This window comes from Mauremys reevesii, linkage group 2, assembly GCF_016161935.1.
Source record: "Mauremys reevesii isolate NIE-2019 linkage group 2, ASM1616193v1, whole genome shotgun sequence".
NCBI classification, from domain to species: Eukaryota; Metazoa; Chordata; order Testudines; family Geoemydidae; genus Mauremys; species Mauremys reevesii.
Window position 1 is genome coordinate 160238183 of NC_052624.1, and position 22012 is coordinate 160260194.

At 42.2% G+C, this 22012-nt stretch overlaps 2 protein-coding genes across 10 annotated transcripts in view; both read left to right on the forward strand.

Annotated features, from left to right (window-relative positions):
* ADAM9 (ADAM metallopeptidase domain 9) overlaps positions 1 to 3822 on the forward strand; it is a 63328-nt gene extending 59506 nt beyond the window's left edge. The window contains exons 21-22 of the mRNA XM_039523610.1: positions 594 to 718; positions 1534 to 3822. Coding sequence (XP_039379544.1) covers positions 594 to 718; positions 1534 to 1612 — 204 coding nt within the window. The 3' untranslated portion in view covers positions 1613 to 3822. The remainder of the gene's footprint in view (positions 1 to 593; positions 719 to 1533) is intronic.
* Positions 3823 to 4005: 183 nt separating this feature from the next.
* Positions 4006 to 22012, forward strand: part of ADAM32 (ADAM metallopeptidase domain 32) — a 37612-nt gene continuing 19605 nt past the window's right edge. For 5 of the 9 annotated variants that reach the window (XR_005593869.1, XM_039523618.1, XM_039523611.1 and 2 more), the window contains exons 1-8: positions 4006 to 4116; positions 7695 to 7768; positions 13372 to 13433; positions 14485 to 14563; positions 17660 to 17736; positions 17957 to 18146; positions 19501 to 19578; positions 20326 to 20397. Coding sequence is in view for 8 of the 9 variants with exons in the window: in XM_039523618.1 (XP_039379552.1) it covers positions 4065 to 4116; positions 7695 to 7768; positions 13372 to 13433; positions 14485 to 14563; positions 17660 to 17736; positions 17957 to 18146; positions 19501 to 19578; positions 20326 to 20397 (684 nt within the window). In the remaining variant the exon portion in view is untranslated. The remainder of the gene's footprint in view (positions 4117 to 7694; positions 7769 to 13371; positions 13434 to 14484; positions 14564 to 17659; positions 17737 to 17956; positions 18147 to 19500; positions 19579 to 20325; positions 20398 to 22012) is intronic. The other 4 variants (XM_039523613.1, XM_039523616.1, XM_039523612.1 and 1 more) reach the window with 4 other exon arrangements.

A 22012-nucleotide genomic window follows, 5' to 3' on the forward strand; every position in this document is an offset into this window, starting at 1 on the left:
AATGGATTATTTTCTTAACTTCTTAGTAGTTAAATTTAAGGGGCGGGGGGAATGGGACTCTTATGGTTTATGTTTCTTAAACTGTCTTTGAGAGCCAACTGGAAGTGCATTCTCTGAAACCATAAGCAGTCTAGAAAGTATTGTAGTTTGAAAAGGGAAGAGTGCTGATCAGGGACAATGTGGCTCACCATACCCAGAGCATACCCTTCTGCACCTCAGGTTTCTCCTTCTGCATTATCTCCATTTCAGAGAGGGGTAAATCAAAGCACGGTTAAATGACATACTCAGGGTCATCAGAGTCTGTCTCTTAGACAGAGAGCCACATGTTCTTGATCAGCATTTCTCTATTTTCAAACTACAGTACTGTAAACTTCTGTCACTTTTAAGTTCTCTGGAACTGACGTAATGCCGTTTAGCTGATGAGTATGAAATAGCATTTCCCTATTTCCCCATTACATCTCCAAATCTGCTAGTGAGTGGCCCTACATTCCAGTGAAATTACTAAAGAAGCAAATCTTCCTCTAGTTCCTGTTTGTGTGATTTTTTTTTTCTTTCTTTTTGAATATCGAATGATGATCTTTATTTCCTCATAGGACATGCCAGCAAACAGATTCACTGTGCCACCTTATGCAGTTAATCATCATCAACCAGCTTATCACCAGCCTTACAATTATCCTCAGCCACACCAGGAGCAGCAGCAGTATAAGATACCTACAAGGTCAGTAATGACAATTTTGCTACTGGGGAAACTCCTTTATAATACATATTAGTGCAAATGTAAAATTGAGAACTTGAGCACACAATTTGGGGAAACTCGTAGCTTGTCATTCTGACTCTAACCCTCTTTTTGTGTTCATGTGTGTAAAAGTTTTTCTCATATCTCATATCATGTATACACCAAATAATGAAGCTACAGACGTCAATGAAAGGGCCATAAGAAAAAAGGGGTGCATTGAAATTTATAAAACGTATGTTGTCTGATGACACCTCTTACACTCTTAATGGTAGGTACATTATTACGAAAAGTGTGGATGCTTTCTATCAGCTTTGAGCATCCAGTTTTAGCTTTCTATTTAGTTTCACTCTAAAATACATAATAAATATACAACTTTTTTGGTCTAACCATTTATTTAAATGCACAAAATGTTGTATTGATGCCTGTGTCCTTAAGGTGCTAATTAATAAAGCACAGACAGACACTTATATAAAATAGTTTGTATGGTATAGTAATTTGTGTTTTAAATTGGTTTGGGTAGAGGAAAAATTCACTCCAAAATGCCTAATTTGGGAAAGCAGTGTGACTCAGGAAATGTTAGAAGTTTCATATAGTATAGAAGAAAAAAGCCTGTGCAGAGAGAGAGAGTGTTAGATGGGAGTCATTAGTGTAGAGATGGCAGCTGAAATTATGGGAAGGGGTGCATAGGGAGAGACCATCAAAGACATGACTCTAACACAGAGCAGGAGAATTAGGGCACATTCTCTATATGCATATAATGGATGTAATCTAAACTGACATCTTTGTCCCCCTTACAGGCCACCTCCACCACAACAGAAGAACGTACCTCAGGGACACTATTTTCCTTCTCGACCTGCACCTTTACCTCCCATGTAGTTTTTAGTTTCTCTTTTACCCTCTCACAAACTGACCTATTCACTAAAACTGAGCTGCAATTCGTTATCCTTCTTGCATCAAATGGCCCATGATATCCCACAGAGCCGCCTTTCTGCAGTACTGGATATGGAAAATGAGATGGAAACACAAGGAATGTAAGATATTAAACAAAGATACCTCTATCAAAGCTATAGGAACGGAATACATCAAGTCTGTTCTTAGCTCCGTGTGTGAGTATCGTGGCTTTGCAAACTGAAGTTGGACTATCCAGTTGGAAGTGGATTAGTCTGCAGTAAAATCATCTAAAATACAGCACTTGGGAGTTACTTTTTGTTTCCCACATCTTATGATGAGACACAATCATTAAATATTCCATGTGGCTTATTGTCTTACTATATGTACAATGAAGAGTAAAAAAACTATTACCCAGGCAGGTGTTAAAAAATGGAATTGTAAAAATCAGGCCACTTGATTTAACAAAAATATTGTTTACATGTTCTTGTTTTGCTTGGACTAGAAACCATTATTCCTGTATATACAACTAAGGGCACAAGTGAAATAAGATGCCAGTATATTTTGAAAGGAAGATGAAATATCCTATAAACATGTTTGTGTATATGTTTTTACTGGTGTGTTTAATATAAACACACTTTTTAAACAATAAAGAAAATTTTAACTTCATGCTGACTGACACTAAGCTATAGACAATAAAGGATACTAGGGCAGTTAATTTAAATGGTTTTTAAATACACAATTTTAAGTAGCTAGACCAGAAACCTCTACTAATTTACCACTAATACGTTAAATGGGATATTAAAATAAAGGTACGAAAAATGGTAGCCTTTTCTTGTTTTAGGAAGGGAGTGATCTTGAGTTTTGATTACATTAGACAGTCTGACAGCAAGAGACACTGCAAAATATTAAGAGGAATGATGCGTATTGTTTATCTAGGCCCTTTGAGAATTTTTTGAGCACTTTATACCCTAGCACCCCGCTGACCCCAATGTACATAATTTTAACCTACCTTTCAAACTTTGATTTTAGTGTCAGTCAGGATGTTGACACTGGCTAAAGCATGTTATTTTTAAAATCCAATTTAAATCTGTGCCTGAAAAAAGATGCCCTTGGATGTCAATTGAGGTATGTGAACCAAGGTGAAGTTGGATTATTGGATTATGTTCCACTAGATTATATTGACACAGTGTTGTAGATGCATGACTGCCATGATGATGTCTGTTACACAAATTACAGAAGGTTGAAACAATTACTGTTCAAAATAATGCTAAGCTTTCTCATTTTGTCTTAGCCACTTAGCACAAACTTGTTTTGTAAATTTCCCCATATTTGCCAAAAAATCTGTGTGTATATATACTTATATAAATATATATAAAGTTTGCGTTTGTAATAATAAAATACTTGAACTACTGTGGTTCCCCATAAATGTAAAGAATAAGATTTAAACTCTATTAAAATATGTACAACTTCATCAAAAATATATAGCAAGGTAGGTTGGTTGTTTTTAGGATTATCATTGGTTTATTTCTCTCCTACCTTATTGGGGGTTGCCTAGCTAAAGCTATTCAGCCTTTCTGTCAATAAGGTGCATGTCTTCCCAGGTCTTTTGTAGACAGTTCATGACATGAATGACTCAGTGTACAGGGTGGGAGGGGAATCTGAATTATGAAACTATCCCCAGGAAAAGGCCTGCTTAATTGTATTTAAACTTGTGAATGCCTATGCTATAACTGTGCTAAATTGTGTGCCTTTAATATTAATAGAGTTTTCACACTCCCAGCATACCATTAGCAATGGTATTATAGCAATTAGCAATATTATGTGCAGAATAGGGCAGTAATGCAATAAACTTCATTCTGAGATCACTATTTCTATGGAATAAAGTAGCGCCTCAAATTTTAAATAGATGGTGAATATTGAAGATGACTACTGATTTCATGTGTAAGTCTAACACTTAGCCCTATTGTCTGAAAACTATCTGAACAATCAGAACCTGTCTTAGATGTATTCGTAAATTGTACTTGTCTAAACCTTTGCACTCTAAATTGTGTCGCAGCTTGGAGCTTGTCTTTTGTAGGAAGATTTACAGAAAATACAAATGCCACTTTTCTAAGGGCTGGGCTATCCTGAAGGGGTTTCCATTCTATGTGGTTTTTGTTTGTTTTTTAAAAGTAATAATTAAAGATGCCAGTTTTGTAAAACCGCTGCCTCGCGTTGTCATGCCTCAGGGGGGCTCCCCGGTCCCGCACCTCCTGCTCTCGGGCCGGGCTGAGATCAGGGCCGCTCCCGCGCTGCGCCCCAGGGAGCCAGGTCCCCTCCGGGCCCGGCACAGGAGCCCCGGCCGCGTGCCCCGGGGGGCGGGGTCAGCCTCGCGCTCAGGATCCCCTCGGGCGGGGCCGTTACTCGCCCGCCGCTCGGAGCGCGAGCCGCCCGCAGCATGGGGTGGGGGCTGCGCCTGGCGGGGCTGGCAGCCCTGCTTTCCGGGCTGGGTGAGTGCGGGGACCCCGCGCTGCGCCTCCCGCGCTGCCCCCCCGCTCGTCCTCACCCCGCGCTGCCCCCCCGCTCGTCCTCACCCAGCGCTGCCCCCCAGCCCTGTCACCCCCCCGCGCTGCCCCCCCGACCCGTCACCCCCCCGCGCTGCCCCGTCACCTCCGCACTGACCTCCCAGACCCGTCACCCCGTGCTGCCCCCAGCCCCGTCACCCCCAATCCCATCACCTCTGGTTCTGCTCCTGTCACCCCGCACTGACCCTCCCAGCCCTGTCAACCCCCACTGCCCCGTCACACCTCGCGCTGACCCCATCACCCCAGCACTGCCCCGTCACCCTCACACTCCCTACACTGCCCCTGTCAGCCCCACACTGACCCCACTGCCCCATCCCCTGCACTGCCCCCAGCCCCATCACCCCACACGGCCCCCCAACAGCCCTGTCACCTCTTGTGCTGCCACCATCATGCCCCACACTGACCTTCCCAGCCCTGTCACTCCAACGCTGACCCACATCACCTCCCCAAGGGAGAGCACTCCCCAGCCACCCCTGCACTGCCCCCACTCCTTGCACTGCTCCATCACCTGCTCCACTGACCCCCACAGCCCCATCACCCCCTGTGCTGACCACCATCACCATCAAAGGGAAAGACTCCCAGCCCCCTCCTGCCCTGCCGCCCTGCCCCCTGCACTGACTCCCCATCCTCCCAATGGAGAGACCCCCCCTGCGCTGACCCCCACAGCTCCCGATCAACTCCTGCATTGCCCCGCATCATCCCCTAAGGAAGAGACCCCCCAGCACTGAACCCCCACAGACACCCCCCCAGACACCCCAAGAGGAAAGACCCCCTCCACAGTCACTGACCCCTTTCTCATAGTCACCTGTTTCACTGCCCCTTCTCACAATCACTCTAAACTGGGAAAGATGCCCCCTAGTTACCTCCAACAGGAGAGAACCTCCCCTAACATGAGACTCCCCCACAGTCGCCCCCAAGAGAAGAGACGACCCCAGAGTCACACCTCCCAGCTGGGATACACCTGCCCCTTAGTCACCTACTTCACTGACCTCTCCCCACAGCTACCTGCTTCACCAACCCGTTCCACTCCCCTTGCCCACTGGATCCTCTGAATCCAGGTGAGATTTCCACTCACGCACCCACTGAGACTGCTAACAAGGAGAGATTCCCCCTGCACAGTCACCTGCTTCACTGAGCCCCTGCCCAAAAAAGCCCCCCCCAAATCCTATACCCTCTGGGGAGGGAAGGTGAGTTGAGTGTGGAGCTAGAGCAGAGTGGGAGTGAGGACTGGAGGTAGTGGAGACTCTTTAACACAGGCTGGGAGTTGTATATTGCAGTGCCAGTGAAAGAGAAGAGGTATGTCTACACTACGGGATTATTCTGATTTTACAGAAACCAATTTTTGGAAACAGATTGTATAAAGTTGAGTGCACGCAGCCACACTAAGCACATTAATTTGGCGGTGTGCGTCCGTGTACCGAGGCTAGCATCGACTTCTGGAGCGTTGCACTATGGGTAGCTATCCCATAGTTCCCGCAGTCTCCCCCGCCCATTGGAATTCTGGGTTGAGATCCCAATGCATGATGGGGCAAAAACAGTGTCGCGGGTGATTCTGGGTAAATGTCATCAGTCGATCCTCCCTCCGTGAAAGCAACGGCAGACAATCATTTCACGCCCTTTTCCCTGGATTGTCCGGGCAGATGCCATAGCACGGCAACCATGGAGCCCGTTCAGCCTTTTTTCACTGTCACCATATGTCTACTGGATGCTGCTGACAGATGCGGTACTGCAGTGCTACACAGCAGCATCCCCTTGCCTTTTGCAAGTTAGCAAAGACAGTTACCAGCCCTACTGTACCGTCTGCTGCTTTGCAAGTTGAAAGATGGTTACCAGTCATACTGTACCGTCTGCTGCTGTCACAGATGCTCCTGGCTGGCCTCGGTGAGGTCGGTCAGGGGCGCCTGGACAAAAATGGGAATGACTCCCCAGGTCATTCTCTTTTTTAAGTTTTGTCTAATGGAGAGTCAGTCCTGCCTAGAATGTCAGGCAAGCCTACTAAAGAACCAGAGAGGCAAACGGCCACTCCAGGTCAGAGCCCCAGACATCCTGCAGAAATGATGAGCTGCATGCCATTCTAGGGGGTGCCCCTGCAACAACCCCACCCATTGCTTCACTCCTCCCCCACCCCTTTTGGGCTACCATGGCAGTTATCCTCCCATTTGTGTGATGAAGTAATAAAAAATGCATGAATAAGAAACAACACTGACTTTATTGCCTCTGCAAGCAGGGAGGGGAGGGTGGTTGGCTTACAGCGAAGTAGAGTGAACCACCATTCTGCACTTGCTCAGCCTATAGCTGAAAATGAGAATCTGTGACAAGCACTAGGGATAGAAGCACAGGCAGGACTGAATCTCCATTTGTGTGTGGGCCTTTGGTTGACACTGGTAAAATACAAAATGTCCCAGGATATGTATGTTGGGGGACAGTTCTAAATGGCAGCTTAATTTTTTTATTTGCAGCAAAATGTAGAGGTCTAAGTATCTGTGATCCCTGGTAGCATGGGGTAGGCGCAACCGCATGGTGCTGCTGACTGGAAGAGCAGCCTGAGGCAGAAGTCTCCAGCTGCCATGATATTCCAGGCAGGACTGAATCTCCATTAGACAAAACTTAAAGAAGAGAATGACCTGGAGTAATTCCCATTTTTGCCCAGGTGCCCCTGGCCGACCTCACTGAGGCCAGCCAGGCGAACCCATGGGATGACGATGACAGATATCAGTCATACTGTACCATCTGCCATCTGCAAGGCAAGGCAAGGCAAGGCAAGGGGATGCTTCTGTGTAGCGCTGCAGCACTGCGTCTGCCAGCAGCATCCAGTAGACATACGATGACATTGAAAAAAGGTGAGAAACGATTTTTTTCCCTTTGCTTTCACGGGGTGTGTGGGGAGGCTGATGACATATACCCTGAACCACCCGCAACAATGTTTTTGACCCTTCAGACTTTGGGAACTCAGCGCAGAATTCAAATGGTTTTCGGAGAGTGCGGGAACTGTGGGATAGCTACAGTCGTCAGTCGCCCCTCCCTCCATGAGGGTCCATTTGATTCTTTGGCTTTCTGGTACACTTGTCTCAGCTCCTGAAGTTTCATGCAGCACTGTGTTGAGTTCCTATTGTGGTCTCTGTCCATCATGGCCTTGGAGATTTTTGGCATTTCGTCCTTTGGAACGGAGTTCTGATAGAACAGATTCATCTCCCCCTACAGAGATCAGCTTCAGTATCTCCCGTACGGTCCATGCTGGAGCTCTTTTTTGATTCTGGGACTGCATGGTCACCTGTGCTGATCAGCGCTCCACGCTGGGCAAATAGGAAATGAAATTCAAAAGTTTGCGGGGCTTTTCCTGTCTACCTGGCCAGTGCATCCGAGTTCAGATTGCTGTCCAGAGCGGTCACAATGGTGCACTGTGGGATAGCACTCGGAGGCCAATACTGTCGAATTGCGGCCACACTAATAATGTAATGTTATTCTTACATAAAAATAATAACTAACATATTTCCCTCCTTTAGGTTCTCAATTGTTTTTGCACATCACAAATCCACAGAGGATATCCTCAAATATAACTGGAGATCTGGTACTTGTAGTTAAGGAATACAGTTGTTTCCTCTCTATATAATTAGATATTAAATTATATAATAAATATGTGTAATGGAGGTACAGTGAGAATGTGTTAAAATCCTTTAAATGCTACAATCCTTGTAGCACATTTGTGGCTATAATGTGTAAGATGTTTCCAGTGTTGCAGTGAAACATCCTACAGTCCCTCATTGGGCCAATGTGTCTTTGAGAAGGAATGTATATTTGGCAAAGTTCTTTGGCACTCAAACCAGTAACCTTAAAGTGGAACTACAAATGTTTTATAAAATAATTTGGTTGCTAAATCAATAATAAAACATGTAGACTCAAAACTACAAATAAAAGGGCAACTTATTATAATCTATTCATAAATAAATTTACAATTTAAGGTACCACTCTTGCAAAGACTTAAACGTCTATAGCCTTTTGCACATGAGTAGTAAACATTCTAAAACCCATTGAAGTCAATGGGAGTCTCTTCACTGACTTGCTTTAGATCAGGCTTCAAATGTGCAACTTGGCAGCATGGGCTACATAAGGTTTGAAAATAGTTTTTTCTTCAAGTTTTTTAAATCTTAAATTTGGGTTTCTGTGTCTTTCCTGTGATGAGTCACAATACCATAAACATTATAGGGGTGATACCTGCAGGCAGGGTGGATTTGATTTAAATCACTAGTCAGGAAGACTCAATTTAACCATGGATTTCTAAATAAAAGTGCATTCTTGTTGGTTGTTATAACCTTAATACATATTCTTCACAACTCAGAGATAGATGTAGGTTTCATTTTTAGAAGATATACACTATACATTTTTTAAGTGATTTATTTCAAAAACTTTTCAGGTGAGTTTTACAGCTATATCAGAAAAGGAATGATTGTTTGGTTATTTCATTTACCAAAGGTAATTGAAGCAGATATTTATGAAGTCATTGGGAGGTGAACTATCTCCAGTTCAACAGGTTAATAATTAATATTTGGAGGATTTTCTTGCCATTCTGTATTAGGAGAAGAACATCACCAGACAGACATTTAAATTTAAAGCAACAATGTTATGTATTCTGGATTTTTTTTCAACAGCAAACATAATTTAACAAAACAAGCATACGAATTTAGTTAAACATTCAAGTTTTTTAAAATCAGGTTTGTTTTTGTTAAAATTGCTTTAACTAAAATAGTTAAATGAAATATTTGTTTCTAAAAAAATATTAAATCAACTATGTCAGCCAGGTCAACATGATAAACTTAAAATATTGGCTTCTGCAGCTAACTCAGTCATCTTCACCTTCATTTTCCTGTTTGTTCATAATCTGGAAAAGAAAAACAAGCTTTCCTGCTTTTTCAGGTCCCAAACGGTTTCTCAATTTGGAATGAATTAGTCCAATGGAAGAAAATATTCTTTCTACACCAGCAGAAGAAGCTACTGTTGTTAAAAGTGAGATTATCGCTTCAACAGTCTCTGAATCCAAGTGCTTAAGTGACTTCCACCAGTTCACTGGTGTGACTTTCTTTAAAACATCATCAGCAAAAAGATATTTCTTGAATGGTTCACCCTTAGCTCCAAAGTTTATTATAGCTGGCATTATGGAGGGATTATTGCTGGATGTCCATGTCATAGCCAACTCCTTTTATTCAGCAGTTAAGGTTTGACCCTAGTACTGAGTATTGAGAATATTTGCAAGAAAATGAGCTGGAGATAGTGCTTGTCCCATTCATTTTTTTAATGCTTGTAGTTTAACTCTGTCATTGCATATTTCTCTTTTTAAGATCTCACTCAATTCTTTCCAAATTTCAACAGCGTCAGCAATAAAACAGCTATTTCCCTGCATTTGTTCAAGGGTACAGAAATAGGCTTCAAGGTACTCAGCATGTGTTCAACATTTCTCTTAAGCCCAATGTTGAGAACTCTGGCTGTGACTGTGCCATCTATTTTTTCACTATTTTGTTCACAAACTGTCATCAGATTAGGCCAGTTCTTGATATAGTGCTCAAAACAGTCCACTACTGAGTTCCATTGCATGTCTTGTGGGAGAGTTAGTTCCTCCCACTTTTTTCAGAGCAGCTGCTGCAAAGTGGTTGTTATGGAAGTAGTTTGCAATTTCAACAACATTAGCCTTTATTTCTGGAACAGTGAAGTCTTTGGCTAGGAGGTGCATCAAATGAGCACTGCAACCATATGTTATTAGCTTGGGACTCTCTTCACAATAATTTCTTCTCATCTTGGATACATTTGCAGCATTGTCTGTGACCAAGCTGCATACTAGACATTTGAATTTTTTTTTCACGGTTTGTTATAACTTTTACTTCTAGTAAGTATTCTGCTGTGTGTGCATTTCCTGATCATAGAATCATAGATTATTAGGGTTGGAAGGGACCTCAAGAGATCATCTAGTCCAACCCCCTGCTCAAAGCAGGACCAATCCCCAAATCGCCCCCTCAAGGATTGAACTCACAACCCTGGGTTTAGTAGGCCAATGCTCAAACCACTGAGCTATCCCTCCCCCGTGATGTATCAATTGTTTCTGTAAGGAAGACATTCCCTTCTTCTGTTGTCACACAAGCACATACAACAGGATCATTGTGGACATTGCTCCACCTATCAAGACTCAGGTTAACAATTTTGTCCTCTAGACCTTTTGTACACTGCTCAATTTCACTTTCATACACTTTATCCAGCAATTTGCCTGCGACATCTGCTCTGTTGGGTGGACTGTATCCTGGTCTTAATGACTGAACCATGTTAATGAAGTGTGAGTTCTCAATCATACGGAAAAGAGAGCTGGTTTTATAAACAAACCAGGCATTTTTTTCATCAGTTACCTCTTTTTGTAATCTTCTGGTTCTTATCACAAACTTATCTATGGTTGTTTTTGGATGATGGAGATTTTTTTTCCTTTTTGCTACAGGTGATATACTTTGGCTATGTGACACATATGATGTGACTGAAACACTATCACTGGCAGATAACTCTGAAAGGATAGAAAATGATGGTGATCTTGAAGGTGGATAGTCTTCAGAATCCTGTATGTTGAGGATGGATTCTCCTAAACAAAATGAGTCAATGCAGTTATTTAATTATTATTACTATATTGCTCAGTTAGTATTACTCATTGCATTCCATGACACTCAGTACTACTTTAAAGGTGAAATTGTAAAAGGAAGATCTACCTATTTCAGCTACCATAGAGTAACAACTATATTTTTTGCTCAAACATGAGAATTCAAGAATAGTCCAGAAAGAAGACAGGCAATCCTGAAGAAAGAAGTATGAAATAAAAAAGTCTTCAGTCACAACCTGAAGATCCTGCATGTTCAGACATGTTCCTTTCATCATCTTCAACGTGGCTTCCTCCTGAGAAGGAACACTTCTCATGCTGTTGTTTCATTTGGACAACCAGGCCTTGCATTTCTTTGTTGCACTGTTTGCATTTTGCACTCATGCCTGTCTTACCCACAGGTAGAGGAACTTCATTAAAATATTCCCAAACTGGGTCTTTTATAGGTTATAGGTTTTTCCTTCTAGTGAGAGAATGGTATGGTAGATCTCAAATCAATGAAGCCTACACTCAGAAAGACCTCAAGACTTCTGGAATATGCTGCTCAAACAGTTTCACTTTTGTTTCTACTGCCTGTCCCTCCCTTCTCCTGTTTATCTCCAGACTTCTTCTCATTGTCCAGATCTATTCCGCCCCCAACAATCTTCTATTCATTGAACTTTTTGAAACTTTGCACTTTTAGAGAGAAGTAAGGGATTGACTCTGTGTACACAAATTTGCAGAGGGACAATAGGGTTGAGGTCTGTTATTTCTTACCTGTATATATTTATTTAAAAACATTTTTGCTGTTAACAAACAAGTTATCTCTGGAAACACAAATCCACAGTTTGAGAACTGCAAAAATAAGCATCTCTGATGGTATCTTCTAGACTGAGCACTGAGTCCCATTGGGTAGATAGATTAACCTAAATAATCTATACAGAAGCTCCTGGAACCCCATAAGATTGGGTCCCTAATTCATGAACTATTGGAACGCATTTACAAAACTCTTCTTAAACATTACATGAATATATTGTCTCATACTATAGAATTAGAATTTATAATCCCTATTCCATGATGAGATGTCTTTGAGCTATAATTTATCTTAATTAAAACTATCTTTAGACAGGTTTTTTCCTCAAACAGCATTTTATCAAAAAAATCCGATTTAAATAAAAAAAAATCCGATTAAAAAAATAAATCATTGATTTTTATCCACCCTGCCTGGAGGTCAGAGCAGGGGACAGGCTAGAACTCCCAGATTCTATTTCTGGCTCTAAATTCTCATTGTATAGTCTGTTTGGGGGCAAGTCATGTCACCTCCATGCTTTAGTTTTTCTATTTGAATTCTTATAAACTGTTACGAGATCCTGGGATGAAAGGTTCTGTTAACATACAACATTTTATTAGAAGCAGCAAAGAGTCCTGTGGCACCTTATAGACTAACAGATGTATTGGAGCATGAGCTTTCGTGGGTGAATACATGCATGCATCCGACGAAGTGGGTATTCACCCACGAAAGCTCATGCACCAATACGTCTGTTAGTCTATAAGGTGCCACAGGACTCTTTGCTGCTTTTACAAATCCAGACTAACACGGCTACCCCTCTGATACTTAACATTTTATTAATAACAATAGAAAGTGGCAATGAAAATTTATGTTTACATACATGTCTTGGAGATTAAGGGAGGGGCCTTAAATCATGTTATTCTTTAGCAAAAATCTTCAGTAATTCTCCCCCCAAATTAACAAGAGCATTCAAGTGTTGGTTCACAAAAGAAAGAAGTAGCATCTGATTCTAAAATTATGAATTCCTTTGTATGACTTTGGAATGATGCTCTTCTGAATTAGGTGAAATGTGTTATTTCTACTTCCATCCTATTTGTCCACTGGATTAATGGCATGTGTCCGGGTTCTAGATTCATAGAATCAATCATAGAATATCAGGGTTGGAAGGGACCTCATGAGTTCATCTAGTCCAACCCCCAGCCCAAAGCAGGACCAATCCCCAACTAAATCATCTCAGCCAGGGCTTTGTCAAGCCTGACCTTAAAAACCTCTAAGGAAGGATTCCAGCGGTCTATAATATTTTCAGCAGATTCCCTCACCAGTTGAGGCGATGACGTTTCAGTTCCCATTTTATTCATTGCAACTTCCATCAGCTGGTCACGGTCACTATCACTGGCATTTTTTGCCTTTGCACACATCTAGATATCTTGAGATGGAATTGGCTATTAAATTATTTTTCCTGTGTGTTTGACATAAAACATAGACACACATCTTGAACACATGGAATGGTGTATGTCAGTCAAAGGGTGAGTGGTGGATGAGCCTTTTTAGGAAACCACAGACAATCATTCCACAGAGTATTGGAACGATACAGGACAGTTGTTTTGGTAGCTGTCAAGAGATGTCAAAACTGCACTGATAACCATGTTACTGTCCATCCATTTCCCATTAAGAAACATTTGTGGTGCATTTTTAATTTATGTTCATGTTTAATAAATGCAGAATTATGTGCTTTACAAAATATTGTGTTACTGAATTCTTTTTTTCTCTGTCATTCTGGATGGTTTAGGACCAAGTGTCCTATGTCATTACAATAGAAGGGACACCATATACTCTTCACCTGAAGCAACAGTAAGTGATTGACTTTGTTCCTAACCCTTTGGCTCTTATCTGTTATAAATCAGTCATGTGGCTCAAAAAAGGTTCTAATAAGGTTTATCAAATATTGGATACTTTGTCTTCAATTTCCCTTTCTTTTCCAATAATTGGTTATAATTTTCAGTCTGTAACAGTACAAGCTGACACTTCTCTTTGCTGTAGCTTCAGTTATTCCTAGTATTGTGCACTGACAACAGGAGAATCTAAGATTCTCTAATAGGAAGTATTTTCAGAGATCCATGTATTCTTCAGCTTCAAGACTTAAGCAGAAGTTTGAGAAGCTGACTGGCAAACAGGAAAAGAACTTGGAATCCTCAGAAGGGTTTGTAGATATGCAGTGGTGAGCTGGAGTGGGTTCCCACCAGTTCCCAAGAACCGGTTGCTAAAATTAGACCACCATGGACAACCAGTTGTTAAAGGGCCAGGGGGTGGGCAAAGAACTCCAGTCCATGGGCTGGACCATCCTGTTGCTCCCAGGATCCCCAGCTGGGGAGGCTGAGGTTCCGCTGGCCCCTCCTCCATTTCCCGCCCAGCTGCAGTGTGGCCAGCCGCCGGCACCAGCTGGGCAGCTCAGCTGAGCTTCTGAGTCGTCCTGCTGCTTTGAGCTGCAGGCAAGTAAGGGCGGGGGGAGGCTGCAAGCTCCAGGGCTGCTGGCGGGGAGCAATTTTCCCCAGGCCCTGCAGGGGCCCCCAGTCCCACGAGTATGTCTCCCCCCGCCCCGGTCCCTCCCCCGCTTCCCCCCCTTAAATCAGAACTTTTTATAGGGAACTGGTTGTTAAGATTTTGACAGCTCATCACTGTAGATATGTGATCTGAGGGCTGAACATAACTGTCACCCCATCTAACTCAGCAATTTTCCAGTCGGAAAGAAACGATAAAACATTAAATTGTAACTCAAGAAACAAAACTAAGGGATGATGCAAATCATTGCAGCATGTTAAAAATAGTGTGGGTGCTCTTTAAACTTGCAGGAATGTGTAATCTTTATTTTTTAATTCAAACATTTTTATTCTCTTTTTTATAGACTATTTTTATCTGATGATTTCAGGGTTTATACTTACACCAAAGGGGGGGCTGTTCATTCTGATTTCCCACATATTAAGGTAAGATATAATTACCGGTACTTTGTTTTGCAGCTTCTTAGCTTTTTCAGAACAGAGTTGCTGTTAGAAATACTATCTGGGGTTTTTACATTTTTTTAAGTATCAGAAAATCTCTCCCTATCTTTACTTATTTATTGCTGACATTCTACTAATCCTGGCATGAGATTCTTGAAGGAAACATTCTCTATGGAGAATTAACAATAAGATTAATTATTTCAAGTGTATTTTGGTTGGCTAATTAGCAACTTTTTCAAGAAAACGACTAGTTAGACTGAAATGTGCTTACAGTAGTTAACTTGCAGAATGGACATTAAAGGAGCAAACATATCACTTGTGCTTAAGCTCATAGGGGAAGGCCAGGACAGGAAAATTGAGGATTTTCTACTGTCCTGTACATTTACCATGTGTGGCAGAGCTCTGACCTTGCTCCTGTGGGTCCTGCACTTCTAGGCGGTTTATGCTTAGCCTCAGTGGCTCACTGTGACCCTCCACGTTCTCTCTCTAGGGCCAGGGTTACAGTCTACTGAGCCCTTTTCATCATAGGCTGCAAGGAGGTTGGTGAGAGAACTCCCACAGTCTCTGTTCAGCCTCCTGTCCTGACAGGGACCTGACTTCCCCTTCCAGGAGCTGTTCCTGTAGTGGTGGGTTGGGGGGAACCCAGGCCCGCCCTCTACTCCGGGTTCCAGCCCAGGGACCCTAATGGTAGCAGTTGTTGGCAGCCAACCTTTCACTGCCAGAGTTGCTACATTTCCCTGGGCCACTTCCCCACAGCTCTCCTGCTTCTCCCTTCTTCACCCTTACCTTAGGGCTCCTTTAACAATGTTTTAGGGTGTCTTCAGTAACTAGCCCTTCAGCCACACTTCCTCTCCTCTGCCTGACTGGAGTGAGCCCTTTTTATAGTAACAGCAGGGCCTTAATTAGAGTCAGGTGGTCACATTAACTGAATGGCCTCACCAGACTCTTTACAGGTTAATTAGAGTCAGGTGTTCTCATTAGCCTGGAGCAGCCCCTGCTCTGGTCAGTCAGGGAACAGAAAACTGTTAATCCAGTGGCCAGTATATCTGCCTTCAGCTATTCTGCTGTACCCAACTGGCCTGAGTCTATCACACATGGGTAATGTTTAAATCCTCCATCACAAACTGTCCCCCACAGATTCTCTACTCCAAGATTTAGCTGAAGCTGGTGTCACACTAGCTGCCTTTTCTCCTAATGTAATCCACTGCTTAATTTATTAAGATTTCCTCACATAAGCTAATGTGCTTTTTCTGAAGACAATAGGAGTTGAGGAAGTGCAGCATACTTCCGGATGGGTCCCTTAATTCCTTCTCTCAGAGTGCTTTATTGTGGTCTCCAGAGTGGATCTGTGAAAGGATCCCAAGAGGTAGAAAAGTGGGTCACTAGTTGCTCTCCCATTGGGTCGTCTCATCTAGATGCATGCTCTTCCCTCACCTCAATATAATTTTTAAAGCGTATAATCTTTTTCCTTTCTCATCAAGACACTTTTGTTTACTGGTTTGGCGTCTCTCCAAAGCTTCTTATTCCCCTTCCCTCTCTGTTCTTTCATTCCTACTCTTTTTCCTGCCTTTTCCCCATCCTTGGTGATTTCACTCTCTTTCCTCTGTTTTCTCTTTTAATCACTATCCATAGGCTCAGTCTCCTTCCCTCCCTGTGCCTCACACAGGGAAGGGGTTGCCTCAGGTGTGGGTGAGCACCCCCTTCTGACTCGATGGAGGTAAAGCAGTGGTGGGCAACTTGCGGCCCACTGGCCGCACGCAGCCCGTCAGGTGGGCCGCAAGACAGTTTGTTTACATTGACTGCCCGCAGCTCCCAGTGGCAGTGGTTTGCTGTTCCCGGCCAATGGGAGCTGCAGGAAGTAGCAGCCAGCTTGCGCCGCTTCCCGCAGCTCCCATTGGCCGGGAACGGTGAACCGCAGCCACTGGGAGCTATGGGCGGCCGTGCCTGCAGACAGTCAATGTAAACAAACAGTCTCGTGGCCGCCCGTGAATTATCCTGACGGGCTGCAGGTTGCCCACCGCTGAGGTAGAATATGATGTTTGGCTGTTCCTCTGCAAAGTAGCGCAGGAAATAGACAAGAACTGTGAGCAGTTCCAGCAGTTACAGGGCCTTTGCTATGAATACCACTAGGAATTAGTGCTCAGCTTTTGTCTGAGGGCAGGAAAAGAGAACCATGCATTGCTTAGCAATATAACAGACAGACCCATGCTGTAGGAGAATCTCAGAGCAAGGGCAAGCCGGGCTTGGCCATTTGCTGCAACCCAGCCTTTGTGATGGGGTGGATCTTGAGAAACCATCTTTCCAAATTTAGAGATCTACCTGGGAGCATAGAGCTTAGGCTCTATAAGGAATTACCTTGAAACTATCTCTGCCTTCTCCCTTCTAAACCATTTTGCATGTCTCTGATAGAAATATAAGAATGAAAAAGTCGGGGCCAAGATGCAATCATAAGTGCAAATCCAGTGTTTTCCATACAGATACAGAGTATTCTTGTGCATTGGTACTGGCATTTCTGGTGTGGAAGAGATCAGGTGTGTGGACGTTAGGGGGCTGCATAGGACGTGCTGGGCCCTCTGTGTCACTGAACCCTTCTACATGTGAGCCCCCTATGCATCAGTGCTAAAGGGGGTGAGGAGGCCAGGGTGAGTATGAACATGCTGGGGATTGGTCTGGGGGGTCTGCAATGCAGATCTTCCCAACTCCTTTCTGCTATCTTATCAGGAAAACATGTAAAGGCTTTGCATAGACTACTTTAGCCATTAGGATGAAGTATCCTATGCAGAACAGCTGTGGAGCCACTCTGTAGCCTTGGGGAAAGGTTTCTCCTCTTATAGTCTCTCACTCATCTCTCCAGCTCCCTGCCTAGTTACTCTGGCGGGCACTGACCTCAGATTTTGAGTCATAATACTGAGATGTGTTCTACCTCCACACTTCTATTTTTAGATGGTTTCAAGTTCCATACAAGTGTCTGTGGAAGCTCCAAAATGTATAGATAAGTGGAGATGACCTGGTTGGAGAACTATACTTACTGATAAGCAAGCTATTCATTTTTATTTGATTTTTTAAATTTTTTTTATTTAGGATGATTGCTACTACCAAGGGTATATTGCAGGCTTTCCCAATTCACTTGTGACACTCAGCACCTGCTCTGGGCTCAGGTAATAAATATTTTAATATAATTTTAATATAATTAATTATAATAAAACCTCTAGTAAAATTCAGTAGCCCAGATACTACTGTGTGGTAACAGTTGGAAAATGGTGACTTTTTAATGGTGCCCACTATACATAGTATCTAACATTTAAGGTCTCAAGCTGATGGCAGATTAATTCAGATCATTTTATAACCTTATGTAACCTGCACTGTTTGCTTTTTCAGAGGGCTATTGCAGTTTGAGAATGCTAGCTATGGAATTGAACCCTTGGATTCTTCCCCTGGGTTTGAGCACATTATTTATCAAATAAAGAATGAAAACACTCAGAGTCCACTTTTTGCAAACAACTACACTGATATAGGGAGAGAAAAGGTGACAGGAAAGGTGTCTTACAAGCTGCATACAGATATTGAAGTGAGTGCCACTTTTTATCATAATGGTTGAGATTATGTCTAACCTGAAATCTAGGGCACAGGAAATTCACTGTGATGGTCTTGAATCTGGATTTAATTTTTAATTATGTCATTCATATGCAGAAACTAGGCATATGAGAGTCATTACTTTGGTAAGAAACAATAGTACCGGAAATAAGTTAATCGTGAAGAAATGTGATCCATTAGCCTGAACATGATGCTCTGTGTCACCATGGTATCTGCAGACACAATATTGTCCCAAATTCAGGGGAATATTCTATCTCAGTCGGGATGGCTTTAGCCACACATGCACAGCTCAGGCCTCAGGCGTTTGAATGAGGATAACTCCTGTAAATCTCCCTGATTAGAGTCTCCCAGTCAGCATTAAACTGCAGGCCTAATTTTCACTTGCAAATGTAAACAGTCATGCCTTATTTTTGGCTCCCTACTTCTACTTTAAGTACTCACTCTTGATGCCCTTCCACTGTGGCTTGATTAGAGGATAGATTTTCAATCCTGGCCTTCCACAGAAGAAAATCCTTCTCCTAGAACTTCAAGTGTAGATCCTGTTTGCTGGGTCAAAGAAGTTATTGAGGACCACAGAGACAACAGACAAGATGTTGCTGGTGCCAATGGTTGAGAGTGGACAGTGACTGGAGGGACATTTAACTATCCCACCAGAGAACTGGTGGCATTTCAAAGGGCAAAAATAAGTTCCAAATGGCACAGGAGGCATGAAGTTCTCCAGAGATGTTTGAGGTTTAAGATGTTTGAGATGTTTGAGGTTGGTCACCCAGAAGCTTCCATTGGACAAGGGAAACCAATTCATAGAGTGGAGTGGGAGGGAGATTATTTTTGATTGAGACTGAAATTTGGCATCAGATTGTCCAATTTTTCACTTTTCAAGAATCTGAAAAGTGGTGGCATTTGGCTGGTTTGGCCAGCTGTGCATATTACTTCTTTAGCTCCTTGGTTGCGAAGTTTTGCTAATAATGAAGAGTGAGTGTTGTTATCAGTTATGTAGTCTGTTTGTTTTATATTCATCTCTGTTTTCTTAATATTGTGGTACAGAAATTAAGACCAAATTATGCTGAAGTTTTTGGAATCTGTTATTGTTATTTGTATTACTGAATCTTTTAGTCGAACAAATAATGTACCATAGGTTTAAAAGGTTATGATTGTTTCCAGAAATATAGAACTCTCTCCATGAAAGGATAATGGTGGTGTTTTTGAGCAGCACAGCTGAGCATAGGTAGTCAAGCTAAAAATCTAGTGTTAGGGAATGTACCTCATATTCACAGTGTTAATAAGTGATACAAAAGGTAAAATGTTGAAATAAATACGAAATGTTGAAGGCTTTTTTTCAGTCAATGTCAGATGTCACTAAATCCCCCAGATACCTGGAAATCGATGTAATTTTGGACAAGGGTTTGGTAAGTCCATATCAGTCAAATTTGCTTTACTTCATATATTTCCATTACTTTTTAAAACGTCATAAAAATGCATGGTTTTAAGGCTGTCCTTCTAAAGGTCTGGAATGTAATAATCAGCTATCAGTAAGGTTAAGATTTTGTCTTGAGTATTTTTAATAAAAGTCACGGACAGGTCATGGCCAATAAAAATTCACGTAAGCCTGTGACTTGTCCTTGACTTTTACTAAAAATACCCTTGACGGGGTGGGGAGGACAGTCAGAGCCCCAGCTGCTGCTCCTGCAATGGGGGCTTACCCAGCCTGGTCGCTACTCCAGCCCCAGCTGCTGCTCCTGAGGCCACTTCTTCAGTGGCAGTGGCCACTGCTCCGGCCCCAGGCTGCTGCTCTGGCCCTGGGGACTGCTCCATCCCCAGGCCACTCTCCTGCCGTTGTTCCTGGGCAGGGGCTGACAGCTACTCCAGCTCTACTGCTGTGGTGGGCTGAAGCCAAAGAAGTCATGCATGTCGGTTAAAATAATGGAATCTGGAATTATCAGATATATAGTAGCCATTTTGTCAAGGGATCAATGTATATTTTGTTTATGGACTTGGAAGGAAACTGAGAATTAAAATAATTAGACACATTTAAATGCTCAGAATTTGAGGCTTATGTGAACATTCCACTGCTTCATGAGGGAAATGACTGACCAAAAAAATGTTGTACTGTAATGATTTTTAGCTGTTACTTAAAGAATTGTGTTATTTTCTAGTACAATTATCTGGGTTCAGACAAGGATCTTATAACACAGAAAATAGTCCAGCTTCTTGGATTTGTCAACAGTGTAAGTTACTGCCTTTTTTGTTTCATATTGAAATGAAATTTGGATGTTTTATTTTGATATTATTAAAGGTCAAAGATTTTCTAGATTTTCTCATTTTCTCCAGGGAATTGTTTAGTTTTGATTTTAACTCTTGGCTCTCAAGCTTTTCGCTCATGACAGCAAGGAGATCTTTATAGCAATTAGAGAAAAAATGTTTAAGTGCTTCACTCAAGCTTGTGTTGTATTTCTCTGAAGTCTTGTCTAGACTGGTTAAAAAGGTAGGGTTTTTAAACTTATTGCCTCAGACAGATATGTTACGTAACATGTTTTAATTCAATGATGTTTAAAAACACATTAGCACCTAGTGTAGGCAGGTTTAGCCTCTTTCACAATGTTAGCCAATCATAATCAACCCTAGATTCCACCCACAGACCATGGTGCTCTCATCCATCTGAGAGTGTAGGAACTCTGCAGTATACCGTCTCTAGTTTTTGTCCATTTGTGTCCCTCAGGAAAGTGAAAATCTGTCTGCCTGTCTACATGGTGCAGTTATACCAGTATAAGGTGGCATGTGACTATAAACCACTAAGTTATGCCAGTGTATAAGGTGGCATGTGACTATAAACCACTAAGTTATGCCAGTGTAACACACACACACACACACACGGACACTCTTATTCTGGTATAAGAGTCCCTTTTTCTGAGTTTATTAGCAGTTTAAGCAAAACTGAAAAAAGCCACCCTTATTCCAGGATATGAGTGTCCACACAGGGGTATTATACTGTTAACTATACCAGTATAATTATAACAGTATAACTGGAAAATGTTCCTATGTAGACAAGCCCTAAAATTGTTTTATTCCCGTTTTAGCATTTGTTTTGACTCTTGGTTCTTTTGTTTTTGGTTTCTAATTAGTATTTTACTTTTATAAAGTTTTTTGTCTAACTTTATTATCTGTTTTCTGTTTGCCATAAGTCATTTTGATTCTAGGTGTCTGCTTTTCTCCAGAGATACAAACTGTAACAGATCTCCACTCTGTAATCACTTGTCCAGAGCCCTGATATCTCTAAACCTGTTGACACCAGCAAGGGTTGCTCCTCAGTGCTTCCAATTTTCTGTTTCTTCCTTATGTCTCACAAAGGAGGAGGAGCTTTGAAGAGATTGCTGCATTGGTGCATCTCTAGGCTCATTGGTGCATCTCTAGACAGCTGCCAATCAGAAAATCCATTTTTCCCTATCCAAAATTTTCTATTCTCATTCAGCCTTTTGTACTAAAAAAAAATGGAATTTTTTTGTTTGCCTCTGAAATTGTAGTGTTGTGGACATGATCAGGGTTAGGGCTTATAGCCAGTTATTAATTTGAATATATGCAATACTTATGAATCCTCTCTTTATTTACAGAAACCCCTCCTCTCAGAACCATTGGGTTTGGTCTGCTGGGCAAGCACTATGTATTTTGTTTGCATTTTTCTCTCCCCATTCCTCTTTTAGTTTTACAGATGTTGGAGAGAAGTGCCACCGCAACCAAGTGCTGTTGTATGATGTCCATTTTGCTCAGTTGGGCCCTTAGCTTAATCTTTATAAAATTAAAATACTGCTATGCATAAAACATAATTGAGCATCTGTTTCTTCTGTT